We start from the raw sequence: 15280 nt of genomic DNA, 5'->3' as shown, positions 1-15280 counted from the left end.
TGTGTGTATGTGCCTGCATGTGCATATGTTTGTGTGTGTGTGTGTGTGTGTGTGTGTGTATGTGTGTGTGTGTGTGTGTGTACCTGTACGTGCGTGTGTGTGTGTGTGTGTGAGTGTGTGTGTGTGTGTGTGTGTGTGTGTGTGTGTGTGTGTGTGTGCGTGAGTCTGTGTGTGTGTGTGCGTGTGTGTGTGTGTGTGTGTGTGTGTGTGTGTGTGAGTGTGATTGAGTGAATGGCACCGTGAATGGACCGTTCCCGACGGGCACGAGGGGAACGCGGGGCATGGGTGCGAGGGCCCGTCCAACGCTGCTTGCAGCTTTAATTATTATTATTGTTGTTGTTGTTGTTGTTTTTCTAGTTTTTCTTATTTTATGTGATGCAAGTCTTTTTGGGGAGAATGAACAGACTAAGACTTTCATTGTGTAGTATAACTACCTGTTCTTCTGTGCATATGACAATAAACTCTTGAATCTTGAATATTGAATCTTTGAACAAAAACATATCCCCTGCCTTGTGGGAGACGCTAGATATAGGCTAAAGTTAGCAGATTGTTCTTTTCACTAGCTTAGCTAGTTAGCTTAGGTTAGCTGCCAGCCTTGCTCTGGTTATTGAATAGTGACGACTGAATAATGCTTGTTCACGTTTAAGCTTCGGTTAAGTGAATATTTTTGGTCGTTTCACAAAGTAATTCCAATTTATTTTAAATAAGGTCAATGTTTATCAAACATTAGCTGAAAGATGCACTGGGGCGCCCAGAATTTGGCCACCAAACGTCAATCTGAATCGATAACATATTCACCACAAATGGCCACAAAATGTAGCAAATGAAATCAAAACAAAAAATGTGTGCCGTTAAAAGATGCTAATGTGGCACCCTGGACATTTTAGGGGTAAATGTTGATTACAAAGTTCATAGTTCATGTTATTGACTTGCACCCCCAATATTTTATTTTTTTCTGATTTTTATAATTTCAGATGCTTTATGGCACCTGCAACAAGGAGGAACTGACCTGATGTCGTGATAATAATATTTAGGCAATATTCATTTTCGCAAGTAGGTGGCAGTAGCGGCTTTGCCAGGTTGTGGCTAGAGACGTCTCGTCTCGGTAAAGCCAGAAATAGAATAGTCACAACCAAAACGGCTGTGAAGAGACTACAGCGCCGAAAGCCATTTGTAAATTTGTATTTTTGATGTGATTACAGGTGAGTTAAGTACACAAGCACCATATAGACTCAGGTCAAATTCCCCTCTCGGTTCCCAATGACATCTTTTATATTGTTTAATACATGTTGATTATTAATATGAATGCCGATAAAGCAGCTAATTGATGCTAGCCTCGGGAGCTAATGCTAGCTATACAGTCATGCTAGTGGGACGTTATTGTTTTGTAATGTTCAGAGAATTTCAGAAAAATACAATGTTGAACCTAGATTAATATTTTGTTACTGAACACAGGTGGCCATTTCATTTTATGTTTATCTTTGCCAGGCAGAATTTATTTTCATTTGTTTATGTTGTGGATTAAATTAATCTGAGTCATGTCTCGGTAAAGCCGGAAATAGAATAGTCACAACCAAAACGGCTGTGAAGAGACTACAGCGCCGAAAACCATTTGTAAATTTGTATTTTTGATGTGATTACAGAATAAAGTCATCTGGCACCTGGATGTTATGAGTCACCCATTCAGTGTGTAACACTAACTACACTGGGCATCCGGCTTGTACTGTAACCACAGCAGGTTTAGGTAGTTTAAGACAACAAAGTTAAACTAGCTAACACTATAAGTACGTAAATGAAGAATTTATTAAGCTTACCGAACTTATCTTCAACTTAGTGGAAAACTATGACTTTGATGGCTGTGTGGGTTTTCAGTGTATGCTGAACAAAGCCAAAGTGGTCATTTGCAATGCTTCCACAGTACAGATGAAACACGCCGAATCGCGCCAAATGCTTAACGTGTTGCCTCGGACAATTAGAGCGGCGTGCCTAACCTAAAGTCCAGAATGACATTGGTTGTATTTGAAAATTAAAGCTGTAGCCTACTCTAGTAGAAGGGTTGCCAACCGTCCCTTCAAATACGGAATCATCCCTAATTTGGCAACTAAAAGACACGTCCCGTATTGAACCAATAAGGGACCCACTTTGTCCTTTATTTTTGAGTCTTTAGTCATTAGTCATTAGTCATCAGTCCATGTGATGGTTTTGTTGGGCAAAAGTTATAATTTCCAAGCTGGGAGGGCCTGCTGATGAAATTTAGATCATTTTTAGGCAATAATGTTAAAATTACAAGTAAGGATAAAATAAAAACCACCCAATTTTCTGAAAAGATTGTTTGGAATAAACTACCAAGGAGAATTTGGGACTTTACAACATTCTTTAATCCTTACTTTTAACATAAAAGTATCGTTTAAATCGATAAAATTTTATCATTCAAAACTGCCTTCTTTTCTGGAATATTTAATTTTTTGGTAACACTTTACAATAAGAGTACAACAATTATCGTTAGTTAATGCCATAATAAACATTAAGTAAATAACAGTTAACTAACCATTATCTAATGTGTCTAAGAATCATGTACTAATGCTTTTCATGCTAAGGTATTAATTTATATGTTATTTAAGGGTTATTGTAGATATTATTAACATAAGTAAATAATCATTAACTAACAGTTAATTAACTATTACAGCATTAACTAATGTTAACTAACGTTAACTGTTATACTCTTATTGTAAAGTGTTACCAATTTTTTATGTGCTGGTTTTTATTTTTGCAAGCAAAACAAATACGACTGCAAATCCACATTTAGAACAGTGACGTGTCATCCTTTTTTCATTCTCTCTGCAGTATAGCTCTGTTTTTAACACTCCACTACCCAGCACCTTAAAGTGTTTATTTATTATCCACTACTCAGCACCTTACTTACTTGTTTAGTTTATTTTATTTTATTATCCATCACTCAGCACCTTAACTGTTATTTATTAGAAGTGGTGATTCCATGGGATCAAATCAAGTCGGACAGTCGCCGAATCCCATTACCGGGCGTCGGGTTCTGCCACTTGGTTTCCTGGTACCATGGTGTCAAGCTTACCCTGTGCCATACCATCTACTATCTGTATTTTTCATTTTTCATATTTATTATTTTCATCAGTATATCTTACATTTCTTACATTTCAACACTTAAACATCTTATATTCTCAGGCCACTTTATTGTATATACTTAGCCCTTATTGTATTTAGTGTATATATTTCACATTTTTAGTCTCTATTGTATATACTTTTAATTTTAATTTTTTTAATTTTATTTTAATTTTATTTTTTGTTTTTATTGATGATGCTGCTGTAACGTGTGAATTTCCCAGTCTGGGATCAATAAAGTATACCTATCTATCTATCTATCTATCTACAGTACAGGCCAAAAGTTTGGACACACCTTCTCATTCAATGCGTTTTCTTTATTTTCATGACTATTTACATTGTAGATTCTCACTGAAGGAATCAAAACTATGAATGAACACATGTGGAGTTATGTACTTAACAAAAAAAGGTGAAATAACTGAAAACATGTTTTATATTCTAGTTTCTTCAAAATAGCCACCCTTTGCTCTGATTACTGCTTTGCACACTCTTGGCATTCTCTCGATGAGCTTCAAGAGGTAGTCCCCTGAAATGGTTTTCCAACAGTCTTGAAGGAGTTCCCAGAGGTGTTTAGCACTTGTTGGCCCCTTTTGCCTTCACTCTGCGGTCCAGCTCACCCCAAACCATCTCGACTGGGTTCAGGTCCGGTGACTGTGGAGGCCAGGTCATCTGCCGCAGCACTCCATCACTCTCCTTCTTGCTCAAATAGCCCTTACACAGCCTGGAGGTGTGTTTGGGGTATTTGTCCTGTTGAAAAATAAATGATCATCCAACTAAACGCAAACCGGATGGGATGGCATGTCGCTGCAGGATGCTGTGGTAGCCATGCTGGTTCAGTGTGCCTTCAATTTTGAATAAATCCCCAACAGTGTCACCAGCAAAGCACCCCCACACCATCACACCTCCTCCTCCATGCTTCACAGTGGGAACCAGGCATGTGGAATCCATCTGTTCACCTTTTCTGCGTCTCACAAAGACACGGCGGTTGGAACCAAAGATCTCAAATTTGGACTCATCAGACCAAAGCACAGATTTCCACTGGTCTAATGTCCATTCCTTGTGTTTCTTGGCCCAAACAAATCTCTTCTGCTTGTTGCCTCTCCTTAGCAGTGGTTTCCTAGCAGCTATTTGACCATGAAGGCCTGATTGGCGCAGTCTCCTCTTAACAGTTGTTCTAGAGATGGGTCTGCTGCTAGAACTCTGTGTGAACAGAGCAGAACATTTATCTGGTCTCTGATCTGAGCTGCTGTTAACTTGTGATTTCTGAGGCTGGTGACTCGGATGAACTTGTCCTCAGAAGCAGAGGTGACTCTTGGTCTTCCTTTCCTGGGTCGGTCCTCATGTGTGCCAGTTTCGTTGTAGCGCTTGATGGTTTTTGCGACTCCACTTGGGGACACATTTAAAGTTTTTGCAATTTTCCGGACTGACTGACCTTCATTTCTTAAAGTAATGATGGCCACTCGTTTTTCTTTAGTTAGCTGATTGGTTCTTGCCATAATATGAATTTTAACAGTTGTCCAATAGGGCTGTCAGCTGTGTAGTAACCTGACTTCTGCACAACACAACTAATGGTCCCAACCCCATTGATAAAGCAAGAAATTCCACTAATTAACCCTGATAAGGCACACCTGTGAAGTGAAAACCATTTCAGGTGACTACCTCTTGAAGCTCATGGAGAGAATGCCAAGAGTGTGCAAAGCAGTAATCAGAGCTAAGGGTGGCTATTTTGAAGAAACTAGAATATAAAACATGTTTTCAGTTATTTCACCTTTTTTTGTTAAGTACATAACTCCACGTGTTCATTCATAGTTTTGATTCCTTCAGTGAGAATCTACAATGTAAATAGTCATGAAAATAAAGAAAACGCATTGAATGAGAAGGTGTGTCCAAACTTTTGGCCTGTACTGTATGTCAAATCCCTCTTATCAACACATTCTTCATATTTCCATAAGTGGGGCTTCAGTAACTTCCCAAAAGCACAACTAAAAGATGCAGATAAACCGTCGACACCAGGAAATTCTCCAGTTTTCAGGTTTCACAAAGTCATCGACTCCAACAGGTTTTTTTTACACTTAGTGTTTAACTGTTTTGAAATGGTAGGATTATATTCCTCACTTTTATTTAAGAATTCTTCATTGTATTCTGACATAATTTTTTCACCCTTTTCCTGCCCTGGATCGAACAAAGGCTCCTGTAGTGGCATAAACGTGTCATTTCTCTATTTCATTTCCTTTTTCTTTGCATCGCCAGCCCTCTTAATATCTCTGCTACTTTTAATAGCTATCTCCTGAATCTTCCATTTGAAGTATCTCTATTTCTGAGTATTACTCTTTGTTTCTTCTAAAAATACTTTGTGCCATTTGTTTAACTGAATCTTGAATGGTTTTGTCTTTAAGGAAGACAAATTAACATGAGGCAGTTTTATGTAGCCATTCTTGATCTTTTCCTCTCTCGGCCTTTTGCCTCTTTTCATGAAATAATCCTCTGTTGTTGAACAGCAGACACCTAGCTGGTGTTCACACTGTTTTTGCTATTTGCTGTTTGTGTAGCTCCAGCTTGTGCCGCCGCCTCTTTGACTCACTTTTTATTGTAACTCCCCTCCGTGTCTTGTCGCTGAGAGAAATCTTCTGGGTGCCCTTGGGGACAATAAAGTTTGTCTGATCTGATCTAATCAGAATAACTCTGTAGACGTTATGTTCATGTTCCTTAGTCTAAATAAGAAAGAAAATGAACCTGCAAAGGTGGTTATTATTATTATTACTATTATTTTTACATCATTCGTCCTAATAAAATATGCAGTAGCTAATCGTTGGTGAACAGAAGGAGTTTGGCATCATCACTTGACATTAGACTTGGTGATATATCCTGTTGGCTGATTTCTGTTTTGCCAGTTTGTACTGCATCACTTCCCCTGAAAGCACTCTGTCAGACTTACAGGAACAAGCGCTGGTTATTTTCAGCAGGGTTAATTATTTCTTGTACTGATTAAAATGATTGCTGGCATGAGTGCAGTCGGAATATGGATTACTGTTTAAACTGAGTCTTAATGTCTTATGAATGTCATACAAAATTGTTACGTTCTGGAAGATAATAAACAGAATTTCATTGACATTTTTCCAGGTTTAAATGGTGCACTGTTCATTAACATCCTTCTTATCAAGTGAAATTATAAGTTAAATTTAATTTCAAAGTTGATACTTGATTTGAGATAGAACTGATCATAAAAACATTCAAGTGAAAAAGTTTTCAGTTTGTGGATTTCCTCCGAAAAATGTTTGATCCACAGTGAGGTTTAGTGCAAAAGGTGCAAATTCTGATATATGGGAGGCCCTGCATTGATCAGCTTTAATTTCTTTATAAGTTTATCCTCAGCCTGAAAGCCAGATGTTGCTGATTTACAACACCAGATAGCTGCAGCATCTCAAATCAACTCTGACTTCTCTGGTTTAGAAATACTTTCACTCTGCTCTCAGCAACCACAAGGCTCTGCTGAGAGGCAGCTTCTCTTTCTGGTTGCTGCTTTCTGGGTGGGAGGTCAGCCGCAGTGCAGAAAAAAACAACCACAAAGAAGAGACACAAGGCAGCCAACGTCTTTATGCAGAAACACAGTGTTCTTCTTTGGTGTGTTTTAGTGCCAAACTAGAGACCAACTCATGTCAAGCAGCCTTGGATCCAGACGGTGCAGAGCGAGCCTGGAGGTGAGCGAGTGGGGTCATATCTACGACAACATGCATCCCTCTGAAACAGCAGGGCAGGGGGTCAGGAGCACAGACGGAGGCAGCGATGAGGTGGAGGAGAGGACGGTGGTTCTCTACACTGCAGACAACTTACCTGCAGAGGAGAGCGCAGCAGAGCAGAGGCCAGGTGAGTCACACACACACACACACATACACATATAAAGCTGCTGTCCTCTGTCTGAGCCACACCACAAAACACAGCACAGATAAAACCACATGCAACAAACCGGCCTTCAACATGTGCTCCTCAACTTAACATCGACATTTATTTTCTCAGGCAGCATCGTCCGTCCAGTGAAAAGTCTCCCCTGGGTCTTCACAGTGTGTCTGCTGCTGCTGTGTGCTCTCCTCTTGGCCGCCGTTACAGCCCTCGCAGTGCAATGTGAGAAATCTGCTTCATCACACAAGAGATTTAAAGATATTTGCATCGCTGAGCATCCATTTTGTATATTTGACTCCTTAAAATGACACTGTCATACAGCCAAACTGCATTCTCAGTTATGTTTTGAGGGAAAGATATTTTGCTGACAACAAAACAAGTGGTTTTAACTGCTTAAACTTCACTTCTCCATTGGCTAAAGGCTCAAGCTTGGCCAGAGGCAACAAAACTGACTAAAATGCTGCCCCACATGATACACAGGGTATGATTAGAAATGTATTTTACATGTCAGAAACAAAATATGTTTCCTCATAAACACAATTAAGAGTGCAGTTTAATTGTATTGGATCTTAATTTTTAGAGAGTTGCATATTTGTACCTCGACTTCACTTCTACTGCAGGTCCACAGCTTTGGTTCATTTCTGTTGCAGATAAAAAAGCTGAGGCCTGTTCAGAGGGGAGGCTCTTCATGTGTAATTCTGGCTCGTCTGCACACATACACAGAATGCAGAGTCTCAGCAAGACCTGCACTCAACACACAAAGGAAACTCTGCTTGAGCTCAGTGAGTAAACAGGCGTGTGTGTGTGTGTGTGTGTGTGTGTGTGTGTGTGTGTGTGTGTGTGTGTGTGTGCATTTACGGTACAGCTGTGTAAGACAATGGACAGACAATGGATCAGAATATATTTTAGTGCAGATAATTTAGTGTTGATGATGTTATGGCAGTTTGGTTTGCTCACTGTGCTCATTCTGTTGAAACAAACAGGAATGGGGATTTTGAGGAACAGGTTACTTTGCTACCTTATTTTGCTGTATATTTTATTAATCTGCCCAGGTGTTATGCAGCAGATTTCCTGTCCATTCTCCACAGCCTTGCAATGTGTGTGTATCATATTGTGAGGTCCTCGTCATCACCCAGCCCTCACTTCCCGGCACATAACACCTACACTACTCACAAAAAGTTAGGGATATTCGGCTTTTGGGTGAAATTTCAGGATGAACCTAAAATGCATTATAACCTTTACAGGTGAACTTAATGTGACCTTCTGTAAACTTTTGAATGCACATGTCCAACTGTTCAATGTTTCAGTACTTTTTGCACAAGTTGCTGTTCTCTAACAAGGAGTTTAACGGCAAAATTCACATCAGGTGTTTGATGCTCCAGCTCATCGAGGTCGTATCATTAGGGAACGGCTGCTGGAGGCTGGGGTACCTCAAATGGAGTGGCCTGCTCTTTCTCCAGACCTGAATCCCATAGAAAACCTATGGGATCAGCTGAGTCGCCGTGTTGAGGCATTGAGGTTCTGTACCCCAGAACCTCAATGTCCTGAGGGCCGCCCTTCAAGAAGAGTGGGATGCCATGCCTCAGCAGAAAATAAGTCGACTTGTGAACAGCATGAGACGTCGTTGTCAAGCTGTAATTGATGCTCAAGGGCACATGACAAGTTATTGACACTGACATTTTTTTGTTGTGGTATATCCACCACTGTTGTTGGCTTTTGTTTCAAGAAATTGTTTGAGATGAGGAAATCACCAGTGTATGCTTCTACTTAAACGCCCTACTTTCATGATATAATATCACTGTAGCGTGAACATTTTACATTTTCCATAAATTTCACCCCAAAGCCAAATATCCCTAACTTTTTGTGAGTAGTGTATATTTGTTTAGATAATGCATTCTAGTCTTATGAAGCACACTGCCTTGCATTTGATTGTAGGAAACGTGCATTAATGAAGTTTGATTGGTTCTCACAGGCCGCTTCTGTGAAACTGGATGTGCGATGTTTAACAACAGTTTTTACTACGTTTCTGCTGAACTAAAATCCTGGGAGGACAGCAGACAGGACTGTTTAGAGAGAGGAGCAGACCTCGTTGTCATTAACAGCCAAGATGAACAGGTGAAGATTTTTCCCCCTGAGCTGCTGTTTTTTCTTTTTTTTCTTTTTTTCTTTTTTTATAAACCCATTACAGATAAATATTTCAAATCTATTAGATCATAAAAGTGAAACCAGGCTTGCCACCACTCATGGCATTTCTGGAATATCATAAATATGACATTCCAGAAATGATAAGATGTGATAAGTTTTTGTATGTACAACTTGGATGCAACTTCGGTGCAAATTAGTTGTGTTTCTGTTCTGCAGGAAAACCATTGAATAAAAATCCTAAATTCTGTTTGCAACATCATTTGGAGTGTTTTCAGTTATGATTGGTGTAAATGATGTAAATGTGGAGTCATTTCCAAGAAATTTCAAATGCATTACATGCTAATTATCACCTGCTTACTGTAAAATTTGTGGCCCACTAAAATTACGTTTTGCCTAAAACTGAAACAATCACAGTCGCAAATTGTGTTTGTCCTTTAAACAATTCAACAGAAATTCATTAATTCTTTCAAACAAACAATGTGGCTGGGCCTGAGCGACAGGGGCGAGAGAGGAAACTGGACATGGGTGGACGGCACACGTCTCGACACAGGGTACGACATCATCCATCCTATTTAATGATTATGATTTATGTGCCTTGTTTTCCATCCATTACATGTGTCTGCTCTGTGTTGTTGACCAGGTTCTGGGGACACGGCGAGCCCGGCAGCCCCTCCACACCAGAGAGGGAGCACTGTGCTTACACTTACTGGTATAACAACCTGAACAGCTGGAGTGATGACAAATGTGCCAAACGACGTCACTGGATCTGTGAAAAACTGCTTGATTTTTAATATTATTAGAATCCTAAATCAGTATAAAGTACATCCAGTACCAAGACTGTCTTTTTTTACACAGAGCCAAAAAATATTCCCCTTAAAGGCTTATCTTAGTGGGCTTTAGTCTCGTAGAAGTGTGAATTTATCATCACTGACCAGTTCCTCTTTTCCGCTGCTGCCTCACCAAAGCTGACAGCGTTTTGTTTTTTGACTAATTTAACAAACAACATTTTGAGTTTTAATGACCCTGACACCGCCATGTCTGTGATTTCATTCAGCCATCCAGATGGGGTTAGATTCTCTGACTGTAAAATAAAATAAAATAACATAAAAAACAGTATTACCCGGGTGGGAGTGGCCGCCTGAGGCTCCCAGTGTTCCCAAATTTCCACCAATGACCGAACATCTGCTGGAAACACGACCCTTGGCCCTGACAGTAGCCATAGCACATCCCCAACTAATAAACAATACTATTAAACAAAGACAAATATACTGAAGTCATTTTTAATGTATGCACTGCAAATAAATAAACAAATAAATGGAAAAGACTGAAGTACATTTAGAAGAAAAAAGTCAGTTTAGACTTCATGTAGAGGGTGAGGTCTGTTAGTCGCTGTCATGGCTTCAGTGCAGATCTCAGATGGCAGACGGCCTCTCAGTGTTTCTGTCGAGCCACCGCCTCGTCGCTCTGGTGACCATCTGACCTGCACGAGGCTCCATGCCAGCGCTCAGCCTCGCTCTGCCGAGGCTTGGCTTGTTACACGGCTCTGTGTCTCTTCCTCAGAGCCTCTGTCTCCACCAGGTCGTGGACCTCGTCCTCATCCCGCTGCCTCTTGTGACCACGACTGTTGTCCCGCAGTGACGATGTGGCCTCTGGCTCGGAGGAGGGCAGGTTGTAGGCACTGCTGATGGCAGAATACGCGGCTGCAACGTCTGGACAAGCCATCAGTGGTCTGTACTGTTTGTTGTCTTTGCAGCCTGAGGTGTCTTCAGGTTTTTGGGCAACAGCCTCAACAGGTTCTGCAGAGGGCGAGGAGGGGCCGCTCACATCACTGAGGACGTCAGCTTGGTCGCTAACGGTCGCCTCAGCGCTCTCCTCCACCTCAGAGTCCTCAGAGGAGTCCATGTCCTCAGAGTCCTCAGAGGAGTCCACGTCCTCAGGTCCATTCAGCTCGGGTCCATGGTCAAAGCTGCTACAGTCACCATGAGGCAGCTGAAGGAATCCAGGGTAATTCCACATGGTTTGGACACATTCATCAAAATGCGAGCTCCATGGAGCGCTGTGGCAGCGCAGATAATCCAGCTGCTCTGGAGAATACCGGTAAGCAGCTGTGTACTGTCTGCACAGTTTCAGAGAGGCAACTATTGGATTAGAGAGAGACAACACACGGGAGAAATTATGTATGTTTTATTATGTAAGTATGTTAGTGATTTTAATTACCTGACGGATTAAATTTCATGGGCCATGTTCATGAGCATGTCATGAGCTTGAGTCAGTCTCACCCAAACTGCATGCACCTCACTTTCCCTTCAGTATTGTTGTCTTTTGCTGTAATATACTGCATCAATTTTAAGAAGTGCCTGTCAAAATAATGATTTACGTGAATCAGTTGTTCTCTATTTTATGTATCACCACCCTGTTGCCATGAAATTGGACCATGATGCAGTGCAGCCTGACTTGGTTGGTGGTGGAGCTTGGCTCTGAACACAGACCCACTGCATTCTCACACTCTGTGCAGAAAAGTTTGTGTGAAACTGGAAAATCAGAGAGCTTACCTATGAAGTTCATGCACTGTTTGAAGTCAGTCGGTTCAGTTTTCTCTGGATTCGAGTCCATTTTCAGCAGGTTGTCACTCCTTTGGAATTCAGAGGTAAAGTGACAAGATGACAACTTGAGCTGTTTTGGAGTGTTGTCATCACTGTGACATCACACACACACTGCAGGTCTGCACGAGCCTAACAATAGTCTATTCTATGATATCATCACGATACAGTGTGACTGACTGACTGAAGTTTGGTGAATTTAGCCAGAGTCACTTGTTACTGTTTCAAAGAGCTGAGTACCAATCCTCCTGTCATGTCACACAGCAACCACAAGGTGGAGGCAGAGACTCAATGACTCTGCACTGCACAGACAGGACAGAGCCCAGGCCTTGTGTCAATACTGACATTTATTACATACGTATGCACACACACACACACACACACACACACACACACACACACACACGAGATGTTCTGACTGAAGTTTGAAGATTTCAGCTAAAGTATCTGAAGCACTGCTGATTGAAATCTGTGTAATCAATCAAATCAATACATCATTACTACATACATTTTGAGACATCAGTATAATTCAGTTTCATACAGTTTTATTAGTCCAAGTTTATTCTAATTTTCATTTTGTTAAGTTTTTATGTAATTTGTCTGATTTCACTCGCTGACTACCTTTATTTACAATGCTACTGAATGATTGAAATTCTGTTGAAGAGCTGATTTGCAGTGTGTTTTTTGTAAAGAGATCACTGAAGTCCCATTATGTGCAATTCTGTGATCGTAATTCCTAACTATATGGATGCAATGCATGTTTTTTCTGACATTAAAGCCCACATTTCCTGTAAATCCCATGGCTTCCTGTCACTAAGAAGATCACTGATTTCTCTCCACATCAAACACAGAGGCTGCCGGTCCTCTCAGCAATGATCTTGTTTGTTTACAGTAATTATCATAATGGCTCAAATTTAGAATGGCAATGATACATTTCTCCAAGGATACACTGAAAGGTCACATTTTCGAGTTTTGTGATATTAAAACAAATGAAAAACGCTGCATTACGGCACAATCAAACCTTAAACCTTAACCTAACCCTCAAATGTTAATTAACCTTTTCCTAACCTTAACCTTGATGATGAACCTTATCCCAACCTTTACCAAGTCGTTTTTGTGGTTAACCTGCCAACGTTACCCAGCATTAGCAGTCATGACTTCAGAAACGCTTCAGAAACGTTGACATTTTAATGTATTTGTTGGTTTGCAGAAATGTAAAATGTCAACATTTTTATCCTGGTGACCTGTTTGTTTCTCTGTCATCTTGTCTTGTACTCGTGTGGCTTTCACTGTTCTCATGTTGAAGTTTTAATGCGATTCAGAAAAGCAGTTCAGAAGCTCTGACAGCAAGAGAAGGAATGCAGCCTCTCCAGGAACGAACGGAGCTGAGTGTGTGTGTGTGTGTGTGTGTGTGAGTGTCTTTGGTTTCCAGAGGGATGAGTAGTGCTGAGCCGTACCAGGACCTGAACATCCACAGTCTCATCTTCTTTCTCTCAACTCCAGATCACAGAATATGACCAGTCTCTTATTGAAAGTATAACTGTCTTCACATCATACACCACCATGTGGACTGGACCTTTTTTTTTTTTTTGGACTGTAGAACCATTATTCCAAAATCCCAATAGTCCAAAATATATCCCATTAGACTGAAAGCCAATTAGTCTGTTGCCCTGTTAACCCAAAATCAAACAGCCAGTATTTTGAAACGCCAAGAGTCTAAAAACCGTCCGCTAAGTAAATTCGGTGGAGTTTCGGCCGGCGGCTCCTAAAGTTGAGGTTTGGGTGAACAAGGTGGACACATTCCTCCACATTCCTCCACAGGGATGCTGAACACCAACACCTCCAGAGCTGTTTTGTGTTTTCAGGACATCAAACTAACGGGCTTTCATTCCATTACAGATTATTGGGATTTTGGAAAAATGGGCTGTTGGACCAATGGGAAGCCCTGCGCTATTTTTTGGTTCCAGCTGGGAACAAACTTATTGGGTTCTGAAACTCTGTATTTTTGGTGAAAATGCTCGGTTCGCTGTTGGACGAAAAGGCCGATCAGCGCTTTGCCAGGGAAACGACATGTTCTCTCTCTGAGGCTTTTTGATACGGCGTCTTCTGTGACGACTTCAAGTGGACAAAACCAGAGTTACACTGACCAGCCACCTCACTTCAAAGGGCCTCAGCTGCAAGAGGCTGGGACTGCAACACACACACACACACACACACACACACACACACACAGAGAGAGAGAGAGAGCAGAGAGAGAGAGAGGGAGAGATGAGAGATATAGGCCCAGTCGGACAGCTGAGATATAGCACAGCAGCCCTGGGGAGTTTCAGGGGATTTCCACCAGGGGAATTGGACACATTGTCTGATTTACACTAACACTTTGGCTAAACTTATGATAAAAGTTCACAAATGAAACCATCTATATTTGTCTTTATCCATCCCTGCCTCTATCTGTCTCTGTCTCTCTTCCTTACTCTGTTCCTTTCCCTGTAAAAAAAAAAAAAAGAAAAAAGAAAAAAGTGAAGTGGTTGCTGTTGTGGAGGAAAATTTGAAATTAGTTTAAGTTTGCTGTTTGCAGTGAAACGTGCGCTGCCAGCAGCCGTCTCACTGAGAGAAAATGAACTATTTCAAATATTTTCAAATGTTATTGTGAAGGTTATTGCGTTCCAGCAGTCGGAGGGGATGAACTCACGCTTGTGGAAGAAGAAGAAGAAGAAGATCTCAGGAATAATGGCTAGAAATGGCAAATAAAAAATGCAAATGATGAATGCTGACTTCAGGAAAGAGAGAGAGTGGCTGGGCAGGAAGGATGAACAGCAGAGAGAGAGGGGTGAGTAAAAGAGAGAGTGAAAAGAGTGAGAGTTTGAGAGAAAACATTCATTTTTATCTGCCTTGGCTGCTGCTTTTCTTTCTTTCTTTTTTTTTTTTTCGCTGAGAGGACGGCCAAGGAATGTGATGAGGAATCTGGTGAGAGATAAAGAGAGCAAAGTGGATGGTACTGTACTCTCTCTCACTCTGTGTGTGTGTGTGTGTGTGTGTGTGTGTGTGTGTGTGTGTATGTTAAAACTAATGCTGGTGCAGCTGTGCAACTGTTTGTGTGTATGATATGACAGCGTGCACAGAAGGGTCTTGGATTACAGCAGGAACACTGCATTGTTCACAAATGAATTTTATATATAATTCATAATTCTCTGTTGTTTTAGGGCAGTGATCCTCCAAACTGTGCGTGGTGCTGTTTGCCAACTTGCTGAGGCATTTTGCTCATTTGTCTTAGATATTTATACATCTTGAAAGGTTTCATTTCCAGCTTTGCATGCCAACTTTTATAATTTTTTTTTTCTTTTTTTTTTTAGTGGTTAAAACGCTGGATGACTGCATCCCATAACAACGACTGCTGGATGAGTTTCCTGGAATAAAGCTATTAATGTGACCTTCTCCATTCCTTCTGTAGTTATTAATAACAAGCTATAATGTTAGAAACCAATAAAGACGAGAGACAAATT

At 40.8% G+C, this 15280-nt stretch overlaps 1 protein-coding gene across 1 annotated transcript; it reads left to right on the top strand.

The window, feature by feature from the left end:
- The first annotated feature begins 243 nt into the window (after positions 1-243).
- Positions 244-10038, top strand: LOC115360466 (CD209 antigen-like protein E). Its single transcript, XM_030053395.1, has 6 exons — positions 244-285; positions 3795-3817; positions 7193-7254; positions 9005-9147; positions 9628-9728; positions 9818-10038. Exons 1-6 carry the CDS (start codon positions 244-246, stop codon positions 9966-9968), a joined length of 522 nt encoding a protein of 173 aa, XP_029909255.1. The 3' UTR covers positions 9969-10038.
- Positions 10039-15280: the final 5242 nt, after the last annotated feature.

Source organism: Myripristis murdjan, chromosome 6 (assembly GCF_902150065.1).
Source record: "Myripristis murdjan chromosome 6, fMyrMur1.1, whole genome shotgun sequence".
NCBI lineage: Eukaryota > Metazoa > Chordata > Actinopteri > Holocentriformes > Holocentridae > Myripristis > Myripristis murdjan.
This window is presented reverse-complemented; position numbering and strand designations above follow the sequence as displayed.

Coding starts and splice junctions, on each gene's coding strand:
- LOC115360466 (XM_030053395.1), top strand. CDS start 244: ATGGACCGTTCCCGACGGGCACGAGGGGAACGCGGGGCATGG. Junction 3,818..7,192: donor AGGTCATCTGCCGCAGCACT/CCATCACTCTCC, acceptor CTGGGTCTTCAC/AGTGTGTCTGCTGCTGCTGT. Junction 7,255..9,004: donor TACAGCCCTCGCAGTGCAAT/GTGAGAAATCTG, acceptor TGGTTCTCACAG/GCCGCTTCTGTGAAACTGGA.